The sequence below is a fragment of the Alternaria rosae genome (genome assembly GCF_020736505.1).
Source record: "Alternaria rosae strain MPI-PUGE-AT-0040 chromosome Unknown BKA58scaffold_20, whole genome shotgun sequence".
NCBI classification, from domain to species: Eukaryota; Fungi; Ascomycota; class Dothideomycetes; order Pleosporales; family Pleosporaceae; genus Alternaria; species Alternaria rosae.
The window spans coordinates 16,640-30,894 of record NW_025763589.1 but is presented as its reverse complement, the minus strand read 5'-3'; the positions used below and the strand labels follow the sequence as shown (position 1 = coordinate 30,894).

Genomic DNA, 14,255 nt, shown 5'->3' with positions numbered 1-14,255 from the left:
ACTCCATTCGAGAAAATAGGCCTGGATTCTGAGGTCATTCAGTTGATAAGATCGATGCCCGCAATGCGCAGCGAAATCGTCGAAGGGTGGCAGTGGTTCGGCGTCGAAATGATCCCCCGCTCAAAAGCCGTGACATACTTCGCCGACTCCGGTGACACAGATTTCGTCGAGGATCTGCGATGGGGTGAGAGGGTGAAGCGAGATGAGGATACTAAGTTGCTGCCGCCTTACATGCTGAGGTTGACAAGCGGTGATACGCATAGCGGGCACTACGGTACTGACTTGATCTATGATACACAGGACCGTATGTTAATTGATTGCGTACCGATAGTTTAAACATTCACGGAATACAGAAACGACAATCGAGTGGTCTTCAGTTGGAACCTGACCGCGACGAATGGGAGAAAGCGCCTAGGAGACCAGTAGAGACTGTGCTCGATGAAATTATCTCAAGGTTTCAAAGCCTGGAATGGGCTCCATATTTCGATCCCCGAGAGGACGACGATCCTTCCCATCCACCCGCGCGCAAGATCTTGGAAGATCCTATTGTTATGCAGAACCTTTTTCCGGGAGGAATTCGCCTTCCTACTGATACAACCGCTGCGATCCAGCATTTGAGGCAGCAGCACGGCCCAGATGGTGCTGACTGGTTGCGGCGGGACATTAATCGAGTAAGAGCGTGGCAAAAGATCTACCGCGATTGTGGATGGAGCTCCGGGGCGTTTGACGGCGACGCCTTCGAACTGAAAAGAGCAGACTTTATTGAGGCTTTAGAAGAGCTCGATGATTTAGAGTCGAAGGCACGCAATCGCCCTTGGCTTATTTCTGTCGGTGCACAGCAGGTAGTTGGAGAAGATACTCCCACATTGGAGCAAGTTACTTTACGGCTTGATCACTTCCTTATGCAAGCTGCTGGAGAGCTCGCTGTTTGAAGTCGCTGCAGCCATCGCCGAGCCTATGCATATGGCACTCCATGTCACTTCGAAACCAAGAAGTATACATACAATCAAGCATCCATTTCCTGTGATGTCTCTATCTGCTTCAGAGGGCCGTTACACCGCCACTTCTTGCAAGAAAAAAGCCGAACAGTTCTGCGGACTACACTAGAATAAAGTGAGTAGACTGAGAAACTTTGTGGTAATGTAGGCTCCATGGCGTTCAGCTTATTCTTAGGTTGACGTGCCGCTATGATTATGTACATATTGTGTCATTCGTGAAAACACTCGACACATTGCATCGTAACACCGTCGCACGTGTAATCCAGAACATTCGTTCCTCACACTGCCATACCGCTATCCAAGAGAAGTAGCTATGCCTCCTTAGATAAGCCAGGTAGCAACCAACACGCCGAAGAACAGCGCAATGAACGAGGCCCGATTATCTCCCGCCTGGCCCTTCTTGGTCTCGGTGGCCGCAGCATGAGCGATGTCCAAGGCATGGGCAGAGTCCATGGCATGGTTAGAGGCATGGTGAGTGACCGTAGAGGTGATAGTCGTGGTGGACTTGTCGTTCCTTGCGTTCAGAGTGGGGAAGATGCCCGGGGTGTAGCTGATAGCGGTACCGTTCGCGAAAGGTGGAGCAAGATGACCACCCGACGGTAAAGCCGCCATCGAAGACGTGGAAGCAGCCGAAGACATGGGATCCAACGAAGACGTGGAAGCCGCCGAAGACGTCGAAGGTGACCAAGACGTGGAAGCCACCGAAGACGAGCTGCTAACAGTATGGCTAGGGAACAATCCAAACGACTTGCTCGTGCTAGATGACGGCGGACCGACGGACGACACTGTCGAAGGTAGCTCAATGCGAGACGCCGACGACGATCCGCCCGAGACATGAGAGGATTTGACATCGGTAGGAAGGACCGCCGTGAAGGACCAAGTGATCGATGGAGGAGGAAGAAGCGAAGACGTGGAGCTGGGGGCGACCTTGGTGACCGATCTAGTGATGGTAACCTGGACTGTTGACTGAATGATCACGGTTGTGGTGAGCTCCTCTGCGGGAGGACCTCTAGCGTCTGAAGTGGCTGAGACAGGAATGTTGGGGTTAGGCTGTCCTGAAGGAGAAGCTCCAACATCCGAGGTGGGAGCGGGAGCAACGCTAGAGGTCAGGCTCTTGTCAGCCGTGACCGTAGTCGTCCTGGTTGTAGTGACGGTGACAGTAGATGGGCCTTCGGTCTTCTCGGGACACAGGTAGGTCAGAGTCGTCTCATAGCCACGTAGCAGCACCGCATCTGTGCAGAGCTTTGGAAGCTCAGCGCAGTGGTCGTCACGTGTAGCTACAGCATGAGCGAGAACGTGGTTGATAGCGGGACTCCATTGGGCAGATTCCGCGGCAGCGCCTGCTACATTCGAGTTAGCAAGAATGATATAGTGGGTAAGTGGGCTGATTGGAAACTATTTACCGGCAACTGCGATCATGGTGAGTGCGCGTACAGTGTTCATCTTAGAGGGTGAACGTTTGTATCGGAAGGAACGACTGAGGTTGAAGTGAGTAGAGGGAAGGAGCGAGTGTGGGTAGCAAAAAGAATGTGGAATTGATCTGATACTTCAATGAGCGTGGTGAGGTGACTGGAAGCTGATGATTACAGAACAGGCGGATGTTTTGTTGTTATGAGAGTGATTGCTGCCAACAGAGACTAGCCCCATTTACCTTGAGTAGCCAATGATGTCGAGGCAATTACTTGGACCAGTGAATGGGAGATTCGCGTACGTTTGCACTCGCGCGCTCACTCTGCTCTCCACTGTTGCCGGTAACATCGCGCAGCTGACGTCATCACCATGGGCCGATGTCGCTTTATAGAAACGTTTGCAGCTAGAGGCTATCTGGGGTGGTGAATGCACGGATATGGTAAGGAAACAGAACGTTTTGGTCTAGGATCAGAAAGCTAAGTCCGAAGCCCGGCAACCACCCACCATTAGCACTGGCAGACTACTGATCGTTCTGTGGCGACGAAGCGTCTTCGTTTTGTAAAGAAGCCTCCTCAGTCCCCATACAGCTCCATCAAGTGGTTCAGCATCTTCCGCTGCAATTCGAGAAGCTGCTCTTTTGATATCTTACCACCCGTCGGTGTGGGCTGTGAGTCTCCCACTTCTGTCGGGTCGTAGCTGGAGCCTAGTACCAGATGTGGCTTTACACCGAAGAAGGGAACACCCAAAACTTTGAGTGACGATGTTTGTGATTCGACCATGGCTTTGGAAGCTCGGTATACCTTGGCGTCATACTGGTCAAGTTCTTCCTTTTCACGCTCTGGTGTCTGTGCCGCGTCAGTATTCATCCACAACGACAGATGTATTGACACATACTCGAAGCGCGGGTGTATTCTCTAAGAGACCTGGTAGAGACCTACAAACATTAGCCAGCTGTCATGGGAAGGTAGCTACAACGTACAACGCAGCTCTATGAGTTCGCTCATTCTCGCGCTTAAACTTGTGTTCATCAATGATATTCTTCCGTCCGGCCTCCCAAGACTTGACATTCGACTCTTGATCTTTCATTAACTGATTGTTTCGTAAGCATTATACGTGGGTTCATAAGAGACGTATGGCCTACCTTGCGAACTGCAGGAGCAAAGTCTGGGTTCTGAGAAGCTATCTTGCTCACACAGCGGAGACCTTGTTTCCATTCCGTGATGGTCGAAGGATCGATGAACGGAGAAGAAACTCTGTCCTGCGGTTTCGGGGGTGGCTGTCGATGTTGAAGAGACGCGCGACCAGCCAAGCGAGGATCAGTTGGTTGCTGATACTGGGTATTTTGCTGGTTCGGGTATGCCTGTTGAGTTTCTGGATATCCCTGCTGAGTCTGGTAGGGTTGGTATGGTTGTTGTTGTTGATCTTGAACCGGCTGAGCCTCCGGTTTGGGAAGGTTCGCAAGCGTAGCCAAAATTTGTTCCAAATCTAGATTTGATTGATGTTTCCCGCCATGTCTGCGACTGCACGTTTTGATGATGTCAAGGCGAATCTCCAACGCTAGGATGTTGCAAGAGTGGTGTTAATTGTAAGCGTGAACGTTGGAACATGGCGTGTTGTTTGCGCCCAGATCAAGTTGCAGAGAGAGAAGCAATCGTTGGCCTGCGATGCTCATGCTATATTTTGCTGCCCTCTAGGACTCAACGTACCAGCGACCCCCCAACCTAAACACGAGAAAGATCTGATAAGCAATCGAGCTTGGTATGGCTGGCGATGTACGTTAGCGGGCAGGTGGGCGGAAATCTCCGCATCGAACCCTAGTCCATCTCGACTTTTGGAAATCATCGAATCATTCGTTCTCCCGCTCCGATCTTCACGACATCTTCCTTCCACAACACTTGCCCCCCAAGCGCTTCTCCCACCGCCGCCCCCTATGTCAAAATCACCGAAGGAGTCGACGCGATTCACAGCCACTGGAGTATGGGCGCACACAAGACCTGGCGGGCGGGCAACGACGCTGCAATTCGCGGATCCCGCACCGAAAAACGAAACGCCACAACAGAAAGTCAAGCGGTTACGAGAGGCAGCAAACAGGGCGAAGATGGCGCAGGTGACGAGGTGGGATTACATGTACTTGTACGGTAGAATGGCGGCGGATGCGGCGCATAGATTTACCGTCTACGGCTTGATATTTGCAACGGGTATGTGGGCATACGAATAGCCAATGGCTGCACTGGCCACTGGGAAGCAATGATGCTAACTATTTAAACTATTTAAACAGGTTGCGTCGGTGTCCTCGCAGTCTTCTCAATAGGTGACATGATCGTCTACAACCGACGGAAACGAGCAATCTACTTCGCCGAAGAGGAACGGGTCCAAGCCAGGATCCTCGAAGCCGCCCGCAATGCCGTCGCATCAGGAACAGCTTCACCCGCACAAGCCGCTCTCGTCACAGGTATCGCCGAGGAGCAAGAAGCAATGGAGAGGAAGAAGGCAGAGCGAAAGGCCCCCTCTAAGCTGCTATGGTGGCTGCACGGCGACTGGAAGGAGGACCAAGCAATCGCAGAGCAGAGAAAGTTGGCGGTGGAGGAGATCAAGCGGCAAGAAGCCCAAGGCAACTCAAACCTGGGCATCGCTGCTGCGGTACAAGAAGCCAGGGCGAACGACACAACATCCACATTCACATCATCGACACCAGTAGTCGGAGGGCCGCTAGACAACACAGCAGAGAAGGCGGTGCACAAGTGGAGGAGAACCGGCAAGGGGCTGGTTTGGATTCATGAAGGGTGGATCGAAGAAAGAGTAGAGAAAGGACAGCGGAGAGTGAAGCCAGACGCTTCGTGTACTATAATACGACACTCAGCCTGTACATTGCTGTCACATTAGATGTATGCATGAGGGAGTTCTTCAGCAGTTACGAAGGAGTCAACGATCATCTTGGGTATCTTCGTTTCGTGTCCATATTGCACACGGAATACTGTTCAAACGATTTCCAAGCCTTCCACTCGCTAGTTCCCTTGACCAGCCACTGGTATATAGCTTCGACGTTCCCGTGCACGCTGCTTCAGTCAGTCCCCGAGCAAGTCGGCCTCGCTCATCTACACGTACCTCTCTCCATCCCTCAACATAAGGCCGCAATGCCGCCCACCCCAATAGCCCCACCGTCGCTCCGATGAACACAAACACAACTGCCTGGTCCTTCGCAGAGTCCCTTTGAAAACAAGTTGTAAGCACGTTCTCCTCCTTCTCTCCTGCGCAGAAGCCATAACCCGAGGCAAGAATTGGCGGTTGCAGTCGTTACATGTCTTCTTGGAGGCGCGGGGTTTCAATTCGAGGGCGGCGGGCTTCTTCGTGCTGGGCGCGTCGAGGGCTACGATGGTGCTGTTGCCGAAGCAGGTGCATTTGCAGAAAGACGTTCGCGCTATAGTATGTAAGCAAGTGTCTGCGTATGAAGGGAGGAGACATACAGGCTGCAAGGGACAGGGAGAGGGATGAGAGAAAGGTAAGGAAAAGGAAGAGCAGGTACGGCGGTCTCCGCATCGTGGTGGTGGCAACGAGAGATAACGTATTGAGTCTGTACAAGCGACAAATCAATTGCAGTGTTAACAAGATGTCAATCTGATCTAAGTCTAGACGTCTATCGCGCGATGAACATAATAATGGTCAGAGTGGAGCTCCAAACCTCCGCCCGCATTCGCGCTAAGACCAGATAGCTGGGGTCCCTTGTCGCGCTAAGCATTTTCCTTTCCCCTCCGGCCCCGACACTTCTACACGACGCTTACAGGCGTCGCTCAACCTTGTAGCCCGTATGATTTGCTCCAGACGCCTTGGAGTCTTTGCGCACAGTCCTATACACCTGTCGCACGCGCGCGAATCTGCGACCCAATGCCAGCAGCACAAGCGCCTAACTCTTCCGAAGCGCAACCCGAAAGCAAGGTCGTCCGCCTGCATATCACGCCTTTCCGCCCGAGCTGCTCAAGGTCTACGTCGCGCCGTCTGTCCTTCCTCTGCGCAGAATATCTCGTACCATACCGTTGCCACATTCCCCGAGAAAGGTTTCGGCTACGTAGAGCTACCCGAACCTGAGCTCAAAAGATCAAGAAGAAGCTCAACGGCACAATCTTGAGAGGCGCGAAGGTGCGGATATAGATGGCGAAACCAGAGAAGCGCAAGGTGCTGGCAGAAGCCGACGCGGCGAAGGAAGTGGCGGATACCGAACGCCCCTCGAAGCGCGCGAAGAAGGAGAAAAAAGAAAAGAAGGAGAAGAAAGAGAAGAAGAAGAGGGAAGAGGGCGTTCTGGAAGGTGTAGAGCTGCCAGACGACAGAAAGGTCAGCGCGGTTGGACTGAGCCGTCGAAGAAGGACAGGAAGGATAAGAAAGGATAAGAAAGACAAAAGGACAAGCGTGGCAAGGATGAGAAGAAGGAGCGGAAGCTTCAAAGTATACCAAAGATGCTGAGCTGCTCTTCAAGGCGAAGCTGACACCCCGTGGCTGCGACCGAAGCCGCGCACAAGGACGAGAAGAAGGTGAAGAAGGAGAAAAAGGAGAAGAACAAGTCAAAGATAAATGAGTCGTTGTTCACGAGTTCGAGAAGAATATCAAGACCCCCAGCTTCCTGAAGCAACCACAGGTCGCCCTGTCAACGAAGCCTGCAGTCGACTATGTCATGGTCAGGGGTTGGGTCGACGAGGACGGTGTTGTTGTTGAGCCTGAGACTGGGAAGGCCAAGGCTAGGCGAGCTCTGGAACTGGTAGACGCGCCCTCAGAGGCTCAAAGAGCCTGGGATCGACGGCACAGGAAAGTCTACGACCACGAAGGACCAGAAGAAGAAGAAAGCTAGTCCTCCACCATCATCTTCTGAATCTGAGGACGAATCATCAGTAGTTTCGTCTTCTTCCGAGATGAGGACTCTTCCGACTCCGAGTCTGAGTCGGAATCAGAATCAGAAGCCGAATCGTCTGCATCTTCTCCCGCTCGTCCTGTGGAAAGCAGGAAACACCCGAAGTCCAGCCAACTATATCCTCAGAGAAGGAGGTCCACCCCCTCGAAGCACTATTCAAGCGCGCAAAGCCCGCAGATGGCGCAACGTCAACCCCCGCCAAGAAGCTCACTCCAATCGACACATCCTTCAGCTTCTTCGACAACAACGAAGACACGATGGAAGTCGACGACGAGCGCGGCCAGCCCATCGATGAAGCCCCCACTACCCCCTTCACTCAACGAGACATTGAATGGCGCGGCCTCCGCAGCGCGGCACCAACCCCCGACACCGCTGGCCTCGGTCGCCGCTTCTCTTTCGACTGGCGCAAGAACAGCCAAGAAGCCGACGACGACGAGGACATGGGCGACCTAGATTCCCTCGCCGAACAACGCCTATCTCAGAACACGCGCGCAAATGCCAAAGCCAAGCTAGCTGAGGTCGCAGAAGAAGACGAAGAAGAAGAGGAAGAGAATGCAGCGGCCGCTGGTGGTAAAGAGGAGAAGCCAGAGAGCGAGTTTAAGAAATGGTTCTGGGAGAATCGGGGTGATTTGAATCGTGCGTGGAAGAAGAGGAGACGGGATGCGTTGAAGGCGAAGCGGCATAGTGAGAACAGGAAGATGACTGGTAGCAGGAGGGTGTGAGGAAAGACAAGGGGATTGTGATGGTATCGTTACTATTTTACGCGCTCTTCGATGTTGACGAATTGGGGCAGTTAAGAGATAGAAAGGAAGGATTCATCTCTTTCTTCCATGAAACCGAGACAAGAACAACGTCTCTCAATCAAGACCTCCACGTATCGTACACCAACCCCTTCAACATACGCAATTCCAGACTCATATCCAGACCTCACCCTATAACTCCATAACCCCCTCCAACAAACCCCTAAACATCAACCCCCTTAACATAACACCCCGCCCACCCTCCCTCTCTCCACCCACCCAACTACTCTTCCTCCCCTCCCACCACACGCCTCCTCCGCCCTCGTCAGCAACGTCCCTTCCCCGACCACATCTCTCGCCTCAGATTCATGCCCTTGGCTCGACGTCGTGGACGAGTCACTCGGTATGCAGAAGGGGGCGCCTATCATACCCTTTTCCGTCGCAGTAATGATATCGGTAGGTATGCGAGGAATGGGCGGCCGTTGTGGCGCCGATGAGATGGTTGAAGGGTTGGAGGATGTGGGTGGGGGTGGTGAGACTGAAGTGGGTGGGTTATGCGCCGTAGTTGTTTTAGTTGTTGTTACCGCGCTCGGCGGGAAAGCTGAACATATAGTTAGCAAAGAAATCGCATCTCTCCGTGTCTAAATAGTTTTACATCGGCCGGGATATGTTATCCATGTACATACCATCGCTCCCGTCATCAACACGTTGGCTGCTACTCTTCCTCCTCTTCTTTTCCCCATGCTATTCAGTTTACCGCGGAGGAGATTAGATAGCCAGTTCATATTGTATGATGGTTCTGAAAGTAGGTGTTCTGTTCCTGATTTCTTAACAAACATGATCTAAACGTCAAACACACAAATCATACCTGAGTAGTAACGGTAACAGCAGCCTCGCGCAATAATATATCTGTATCGTCCAAGAAAACCTATCGCTGCGAAACTCAAAAACTTGCAACTTCCAAACAAGCTCAGTCGTCCGCCTCACGTATATACCCCGAAATACCCCGACCTTCAGCCCCAATTTAAAACGAAACATCAGGCTCCTTCAAACCTGTGCCTCAATGTGAATGACGTACGCGGGGCTGCTTTTTTGCTTACATTCTCATGTCATGTCATCCCATGCCGTCCCATCGCATCCCATGCCAACACCGGCCCCCATGCCGATGCCCCATCCCGCCCGTCCTCCACAGCACAGCACAGCGCATCAGAGCGTTCGTAATGCGCGATGAGGGATTAAACCTGAACCTGCTTGCGCCATAAAAACACATCTCGCACATATGTCATCATCGTCACAGGATAGCCTTATCCAACTGAACGCCTCAGTCCCCTCTTTGCATCCCATCCCGCGTCCGCTGATCTGCCGGTCTGCGCTGCGAGTGTAAACTAGATCGACGGCTGGGATAGTGATGAGGGATGGGGGGTTTACGTGTACAGTTTTGGTTTAGGTTGCGTGTTGTGAGGATCAGCGGCGTTAGTCGGTAGATCTACGTATATGCCGTGGCGGGTGGAAAGAAGCAAGGTTTGTGATAATGATAAGGGGTGCAAGATGGTAACATGTGAAGTAACGGGATCTGGGGGGAAGGAGAATATAAATATTATCTAGATACATGGCCAGAGAAGGGTTTATTCAATTTGTTTGTTCATTTGATACTAATGGTAGAACTGGAATGGAAATGTTGTAAGCATGCCAATTGGCATACCCGTGCCGACTAATCGCTCAAACTCCATGTTGACAACTGATGATATGGCGGGAGCAATCATGTTCCACCCCATCGCACATGCAACTTGAGCATGACCTGCGCTATTAACACACCTTCTCAGTGCTACCCTACAAACACATCTCCTTCACCCTATTCACAGCTTTATTAGGGGACCCCTGCTGTCTCATTAGCAGGTACTTGCACAGTGTCAGAAGCGTTGCCAACCCCGCTGCTCTGCGACTGCGGTGCACCCCTCCGACCCCTCTGACCGTCAGCAGCGTCATTGCCGCCCCTGATCATGCGCTCGAGATCACGAATGCGCTGTTTCAAGGCCTCGTTTTCCTTTTTGACCTCCTCCAGCTCCGCTTTGTGTTGTGCCACTTCTTCGTAGCGTGGGGTGCTGACGACGCTCGAGCTGCGGTGACCGCGCTGGGAATCGCCCGTTGCAGGCTGCGAGGAGATCGAGTAACGGTGTGGAACGTGGCCTGGTGGTAGACCGCTGCGGGAGACGCTCGAGGAACTGCGGTGGCGGCGCGAGGATGTGGGATGCATTGGTCCGGTTGGAGCTTCGGCGTGGGCGACGGAAGAGTCGGCGGCGCTTGACATGGACGTGTTGGAGGCTACAGACGCGGAGTGCGCGCGTAGAGCCGAAAGTTCTCGCGTCAGACGGTTGACGACTGCTTCCTGCTCCTTCTCGAGCTCAAGGTGCAGCTCTGCTTGTGTCATAGGGCGTGGGTGTCTCATGGGGACGCCTGCTGAGTCGACGCTCGCCTGGATGTAGCCGCTCGCGCTGGGGCTGAGAGGCGGGAAACCGTGTACATGATGTGATGCTGACTGGGGCGGTGGTAAGGTACCTCCAGGCGATGCGAGAGGCAGCGGCGGGGGGGCCCATCTGTGATGCTCGCCTAGAGCCCGGTGTAGATGCCTGACGTGACGATGTCTGACGCGACAAGGAGCCCGATGCCGGTTGCGTGCTCGACGTGTTGCCTGTGTTGGTCGGCACCTTGTTCAGATCCGGAGCCATCGTGCTTGTCTGGGTGCGAGTGTCGCGCTGGGTGTGGTTGGCGTGAAAGCGTTGACGGCTCGTGAGAGGCGCGCTGGCTTGGAATGTCTATCGAAGAAGCAGCTGGTGGCTGGTCGTGGAGGCGAGACTAATCTCGATTACTGGGCGTTGTTGTTGTGGTTTCGAGTACGTGGATGGGAGGAAAGTGCATCTGCGGAGCGCACGAGCGACCGAGAGGGGCAAGGACATTCACTCTATCGCCATGATCTTTCCGGACGTGCTTGCTCCGAACGATGCGCTTTAACTGGAATTTGCTCGTCAAGATTGTTTGGAAGGTGTTGGTCGAATAGAAGCGAAGATTACGCAGAACAGCCGTGTCCACTCAATGCGCTAGTTACTACCAGTCTGCTACGAAGGCTGAACCCTTGTTTCCCCACATGATGTGACGATGTCCAGGTGAAGTTCCAAGCATTCACACATCCACTTAGCGTCCACTTATTGATACGTGATTTGAAAGTCTGCAAAGTTTGTTGGTATTCTTCAACTCATTGTTCGTTCGCTCATCCTGTCCTTCCCCCGGCCCATTCGTCGCGCACGGCGGGCGGTATCCAGTCGTGGAATACCCTGACCTGGACCCTATATTCGCCTTCCCTATGCCTAAGCGTATCTTTAGATTTTGCAAACACGCTTTTGGATACACCCGTGAAATCCTCCAACTCCAAGCGCAATGCTCTATTGTGCGGGCCCCGAATGTGAATAGTCGCTCTCAGAAAACACTCGTGATCCGTCTAGTAAGTCCTGGCCAAGTTGCGGAGGTACCAGTCTACGAGCCTCCTGCCGACCTTTGCCTCCGAAACGTGGATAAGGTCCTGGTTTTGATTAGCTAATGTCTTGCTTCTGGGATGTGCTATACTTACACCCTCCATAGCGTAGTCGAGGTCGCTGGCCTGAATGATATCACCATCCAACAGACCACCCTCGGCCCACCTTATTTGCCTGCTCCTCTGCTTGTTGACGAGCAACCAGCACCTCAGCTTCTCTGGCTCAACCTCCAAAAATCCAGCGAGCTTCTTCAGGTCCATGGTAGTGTAGAGCTTGAGGTAGCTCTTGACGGTAGGAGACATCATGTTGTTCTTGACCTCGTCCATGAAGATGCGGAGGTGGTGCTCAACGGGGTCAATGTTGACCTCTGGGTTGTCAAAGTCGGGAGGTGTGGGGCTGATGAACTTGGGGCAGGCGGTGCGGAAGAGCTCCTCAAAGAGGGGAAGAGACTCGGGGCCGCCGCGCTGCAGCCTGTTGAACTGCTCGCCGTACTTCTCCCTCAGGGCAGTGTGGATGGTGTCGTCGAGCCTGGTGGGCTGGAAGGCTACACAGATGGCGACAAGTGCGTACATCTGGTCGTTCTTCTTGGTAATGGAATCGTACTGCGCGTTCTTCTGGAAGTTCTTTGTCCGCGAGACGTAGACGAGGATGTGGCTGAACATGCGGATGGCATCCGAGTATCGTCGCATCATCATGTAGGAGAATCCGACGTAGTAGTATGTGGTGAAGTGGGCGGCCATGACACGGGCGAACATGGCCTTCTTGTTGAGCTCGATATCGTCGAGCGTCTTGAGCGCGAGACTGAAGTCTCCGAGCAGGCAGTGCACGCGGAGCAGACCGATGATGGAGAAGTATCCCAGCATCTTGTATAGCGGCCTGTTGCCGTACTCTCCAGCGTACAGACTCGCGTCCTCGCCCCGCTTCATCGCCGCCAGCTGCTCGCTGATCTGTGACCGCTGGATAAGCGAGTACAGAACGTTGAGGACGCTGTAGCAGCCCCATGTGTTTGGGTTCTCGCGCAGGAGCGCAATCTCCTCCTCATTCTCGTTTTCTGGGCGACTCGTTGGCGGTAGCTGCAGAAGCTGTTGAATTGGTAGATGAACTCGTCGATGACATCCCACGCCCAGTAGTACTATGCCCAGCGTTAGCTCTGCCGTATTCCTCAGTATCCCATATTCCTTACATTTGGCACTTCCAGGTCGACGGGGCCCTCAGAGTTCAGGATGTAGTGGAAGAGGGTTGCAGTAGCTGTCGTAACTCGCAAACTTGGTCTCTAGCGTGGCCTGGAATTCGAGGGGGGTGGCCGCGGCCTGCAGTTGCGCGTGGATGTCCTGGTTGCTGTTCATCGAGGGCATGCGGTCGAGGTCCTCCATGCCGTCGTATTGGACCTGCTCGCGGTAGTCGTTGGCCATGGCCTCCTCCTCGACGTCCGAGTCGTCGTCCGGGGCGCGCCTGGCAGCGTCGCCATTCTGGTACTGCGGCGGGACACGCTCGCGCAGACTCATGTTGGGTGTTCGTTCGGGCGACGGCACGGGTGCTTGTACGGGGGGTGAATGTCGTGTCGTGGTGCTGCTCCCCGCTTTGTCACGAAATTTGGCGTTCTGTGCGTTTGCTAGCGGCAGTCTGCTATCGATAGCGCGCCCAAGCAGAGGGCAGGCGCGACCGGGATCAGCGCTGTGAGGGGCAGTGCGCAACAGGCCTACTCCACTCAATCCTCGCGGCCTTCCTGCTGTTTTGACGCGTCCTGATTCGACTCACCGGCGATTTCCTCAGCGCTGGGTATCGTGACGGCGTTGAGAAAGTATGGCGAGCCCATGTCGTTTACCGGCGCCGGGTCCGTAGTCTCGCCCTAGAGCACGAGTAGCTGTGTGCATCAATAACGGAGGCTTTAGGCGCGCTCGGTGCCAGCATGATGTCTTCGCATGGAGTGTGGCTGATAAACTACAAAAGCCTGCCGTTCCTCTGTCTCTAGACGCTCTGGAAGCCACGCCGCTGTCAAAACCCTACTACTGTCCTTACCACCCACGCTACCCGTATTGTCGCAGTCAAGAGCCTCCCTGCCCTCTGACTCGCTTCCCACCCTCCAACATGACGTACACCATCGTCCTCTTCATCACGCGCAACCACGACCTTACCTCGGAAGAGTTCAGAGATCACTATGAGCACACGCACGTTCCCCTGGCCCATTCGCTGCTCGCCTCCTGCTGGCCGATCGATTTCAAACGTCGCTATCTCGCGCGGATATCGCGGAAAGGGTTCGGAGGACCGGCAAACCCCGACCGACCGCCTCTAATGCTAAGGGGCGAGATGAACGAGCTGGACTGTGACTGCATTGCAGAAATGACGTTTGACAGCGAAGCCCGCTTCCAAGAATTCTACCGAAAGATCTACGCCCCGGAGAATGCAGCCAAACTAGCAAGAGACGAAGAAAAGTTCCTGGAAAAAGGAAAAACGAGGGTCATTGTCGTTGGCGAGACCTGGAGTACGGACGAACACGGCGTCTCGACAAGGGAAATAGGCTACGTTCGCAGGACGAGAGGTCCGACAGCGAAACCAGTGGTAGCGGCCAGAGTTGAATCAAGAGACGATGCACACATGCGACCCGGAAATACCAGTCGACGCCCAGCATGCGATGGAGTCGAGGTATTTGCGTTAGGCGCAGGACCATAGTCGTGCTTCCGAC

At 53.8% G+C, this 14,255-nt stretch overlaps 8 protein-coding genes across 8 annotated transcripts; 3 read left to right on the top strand and 5 right to left on the bottom strand.

The window, feature by feature from the left end:
- Positions 1-1,319: 1,319 nt before the first annotated feature.
- BKA58DRAFT_445229 (uncharacterized protein) lies at positions 1,320-2,441 on the bottom strand (the record flags this gene model as incomplete). Its single annotated transcript, XM_046174126.1, has 2 exons — positions 1,320-2,341; positions 2,402-2,441. The coding sequence occupies 2 exons, from the start codon at positions 2,439-2,441 to the stop codon at positions 1,320-1,322; spliced, it is 1,062 nt and encodes a 353-aa protein (XP_046019783.1).
- Positions 2,442-2,980: 539 nt separating this feature from the next.
- Positions 2,981-4,015, bottom strand: BKA58DRAFT_445228 (uncharacterized protein; the record flags this gene model as incomplete). The annotated part of the gene is made up of 5 exons (XM_046174125.1): positions 2,981-3,253; positions 3,303-3,342; positions 3,388-3,497; positions 3,550-3,893; positions 4,006-4,015. The coding sequence occupies 5 exons, from the start codon at positions 4,013-4,015 to the stop codon at positions 2,981-2,983; spliced, it is 777 nt and encodes a 258-aa protein (XP_046019782.1).
- Positions 4,016-4,338: 323 nt separating this feature from the next.
- On the top strand, positions 4,339-5,291 carry BKA58DRAFT_453663 (cytochrome oxidase c assembly-domain-containing protein; the record flags this gene model as incomplete). Its single annotated transcript, XM_046174480.1, has 2 exons — positions 4,339-4,606; positions 4,687-5,291. 2 exons carry the CDS (start codon positions 4,339-4,341, stop codon positions 5,289-5,291), a joined length of 873 nt encoding a protein of 290 aa, XP_046019781.1.
- A 122-nt stretch (positions 5,292-5,413) lies between these two features.
- Positions 5,414-5,945, bottom strand: BKA58DRAFT_415439 (uncharacterized protein; the record flags this gene model as incomplete). The annotated part of the gene is made up of 4 exons (XM_046172551.1): positions 5,414-5,464; positions 5,514-5,645; positions 5,675-5,826; positions 5,873-5,945. The coding sequence occupies 4 exons, from the start codon at positions 5,943-5,945 to the stop codon at positions 5,414-5,416; spliced, it is 408 nt and encodes a 135-aa protein (XP_046019780.1).
- Positions 5,946-6,290: 345 nt separating this feature from the next.
- Positions 6,291-8,027, top strand: BKA58DRAFT_415438 (uncharacterized protein; the record flags this gene model as incomplete). The annotated part of the gene is made up of 7 exons (XM_046172550.1): positions 6,291-6,344; positions 6,421-6,471; positions 6,555-6,708; positions 6,857-6,960; positions 6,991-7,244; positions 7,290-7,381; positions 7,411-8,027. The coding sequence occupies 7 exons, from the start codon at positions 6,291-6,293 to the stop codon at positions 8,025-8,027; spliced, it is 1,326 nt and encodes a 441-aa protein (XP_046019779.1).
- Positions 8,028-9,912: 1,885 nt separating this feature from the next.
- On the bottom strand, positions 9,913-10,771 carry BKA58DRAFT_415437 (uncharacterized protein; the record flags this gene model as incomplete). Its single annotated transcript, XM_046172549.1, has 2 exons — positions 9,913-10,639; positions 10,683-10,771. 2 exons carry the CDS (start codon positions 10,769-10,771, stop codon positions 9,913-9,915), a joined length of 816 nt encoding a protein of 271 aa, XP_046019778.1.
- A 346-nt stretch (positions 10,772-11,117) lies between these two features.
- BKA58DRAFT_433009 (eukaryotic translation initiation factor 3) lies at positions 11,118-13,077 on the bottom strand (the record flags this gene model as incomplete). The annotated part of the gene is made up of 5 exons (XM_046173155.1): positions 11,118-11,619; positions 11,668-12,603; positions 12,633-12,704; positions 12,756-12,763; positions 12,831-13,077. The coding sequence occupies 5 exons, from the start codon at positions 13,075-13,077 to the stop codon at positions 11,539-11,541; spliced, it is 1,344 nt and encodes a 447-aa protein (XP_046019777.1). The 3' UTR covers positions 11,118-11,538.
- Positions 13,078-13,660: 583 nt separating this feature from the next.
- Positions 13,661-14,148, top strand: BKA58DRAFT_415435 (EthD domain-containing protein; the record flags this gene model as incomplete). The annotated part of the gene is made up of 2 exons (XM_046172548.1): positions 13,661-14,071; positions 14,104-14,148. The coding sequence occupies 2 exons, from the start codon at positions 13,661-13,663 to the stop codon at positions 14,146-14,148; spliced, it is 456 nt and encodes a 151-aa protein (XP_046019776.1).
- Between the last annotated feature and the right edge of the window lie 107 nt (positions 14,149-14,255).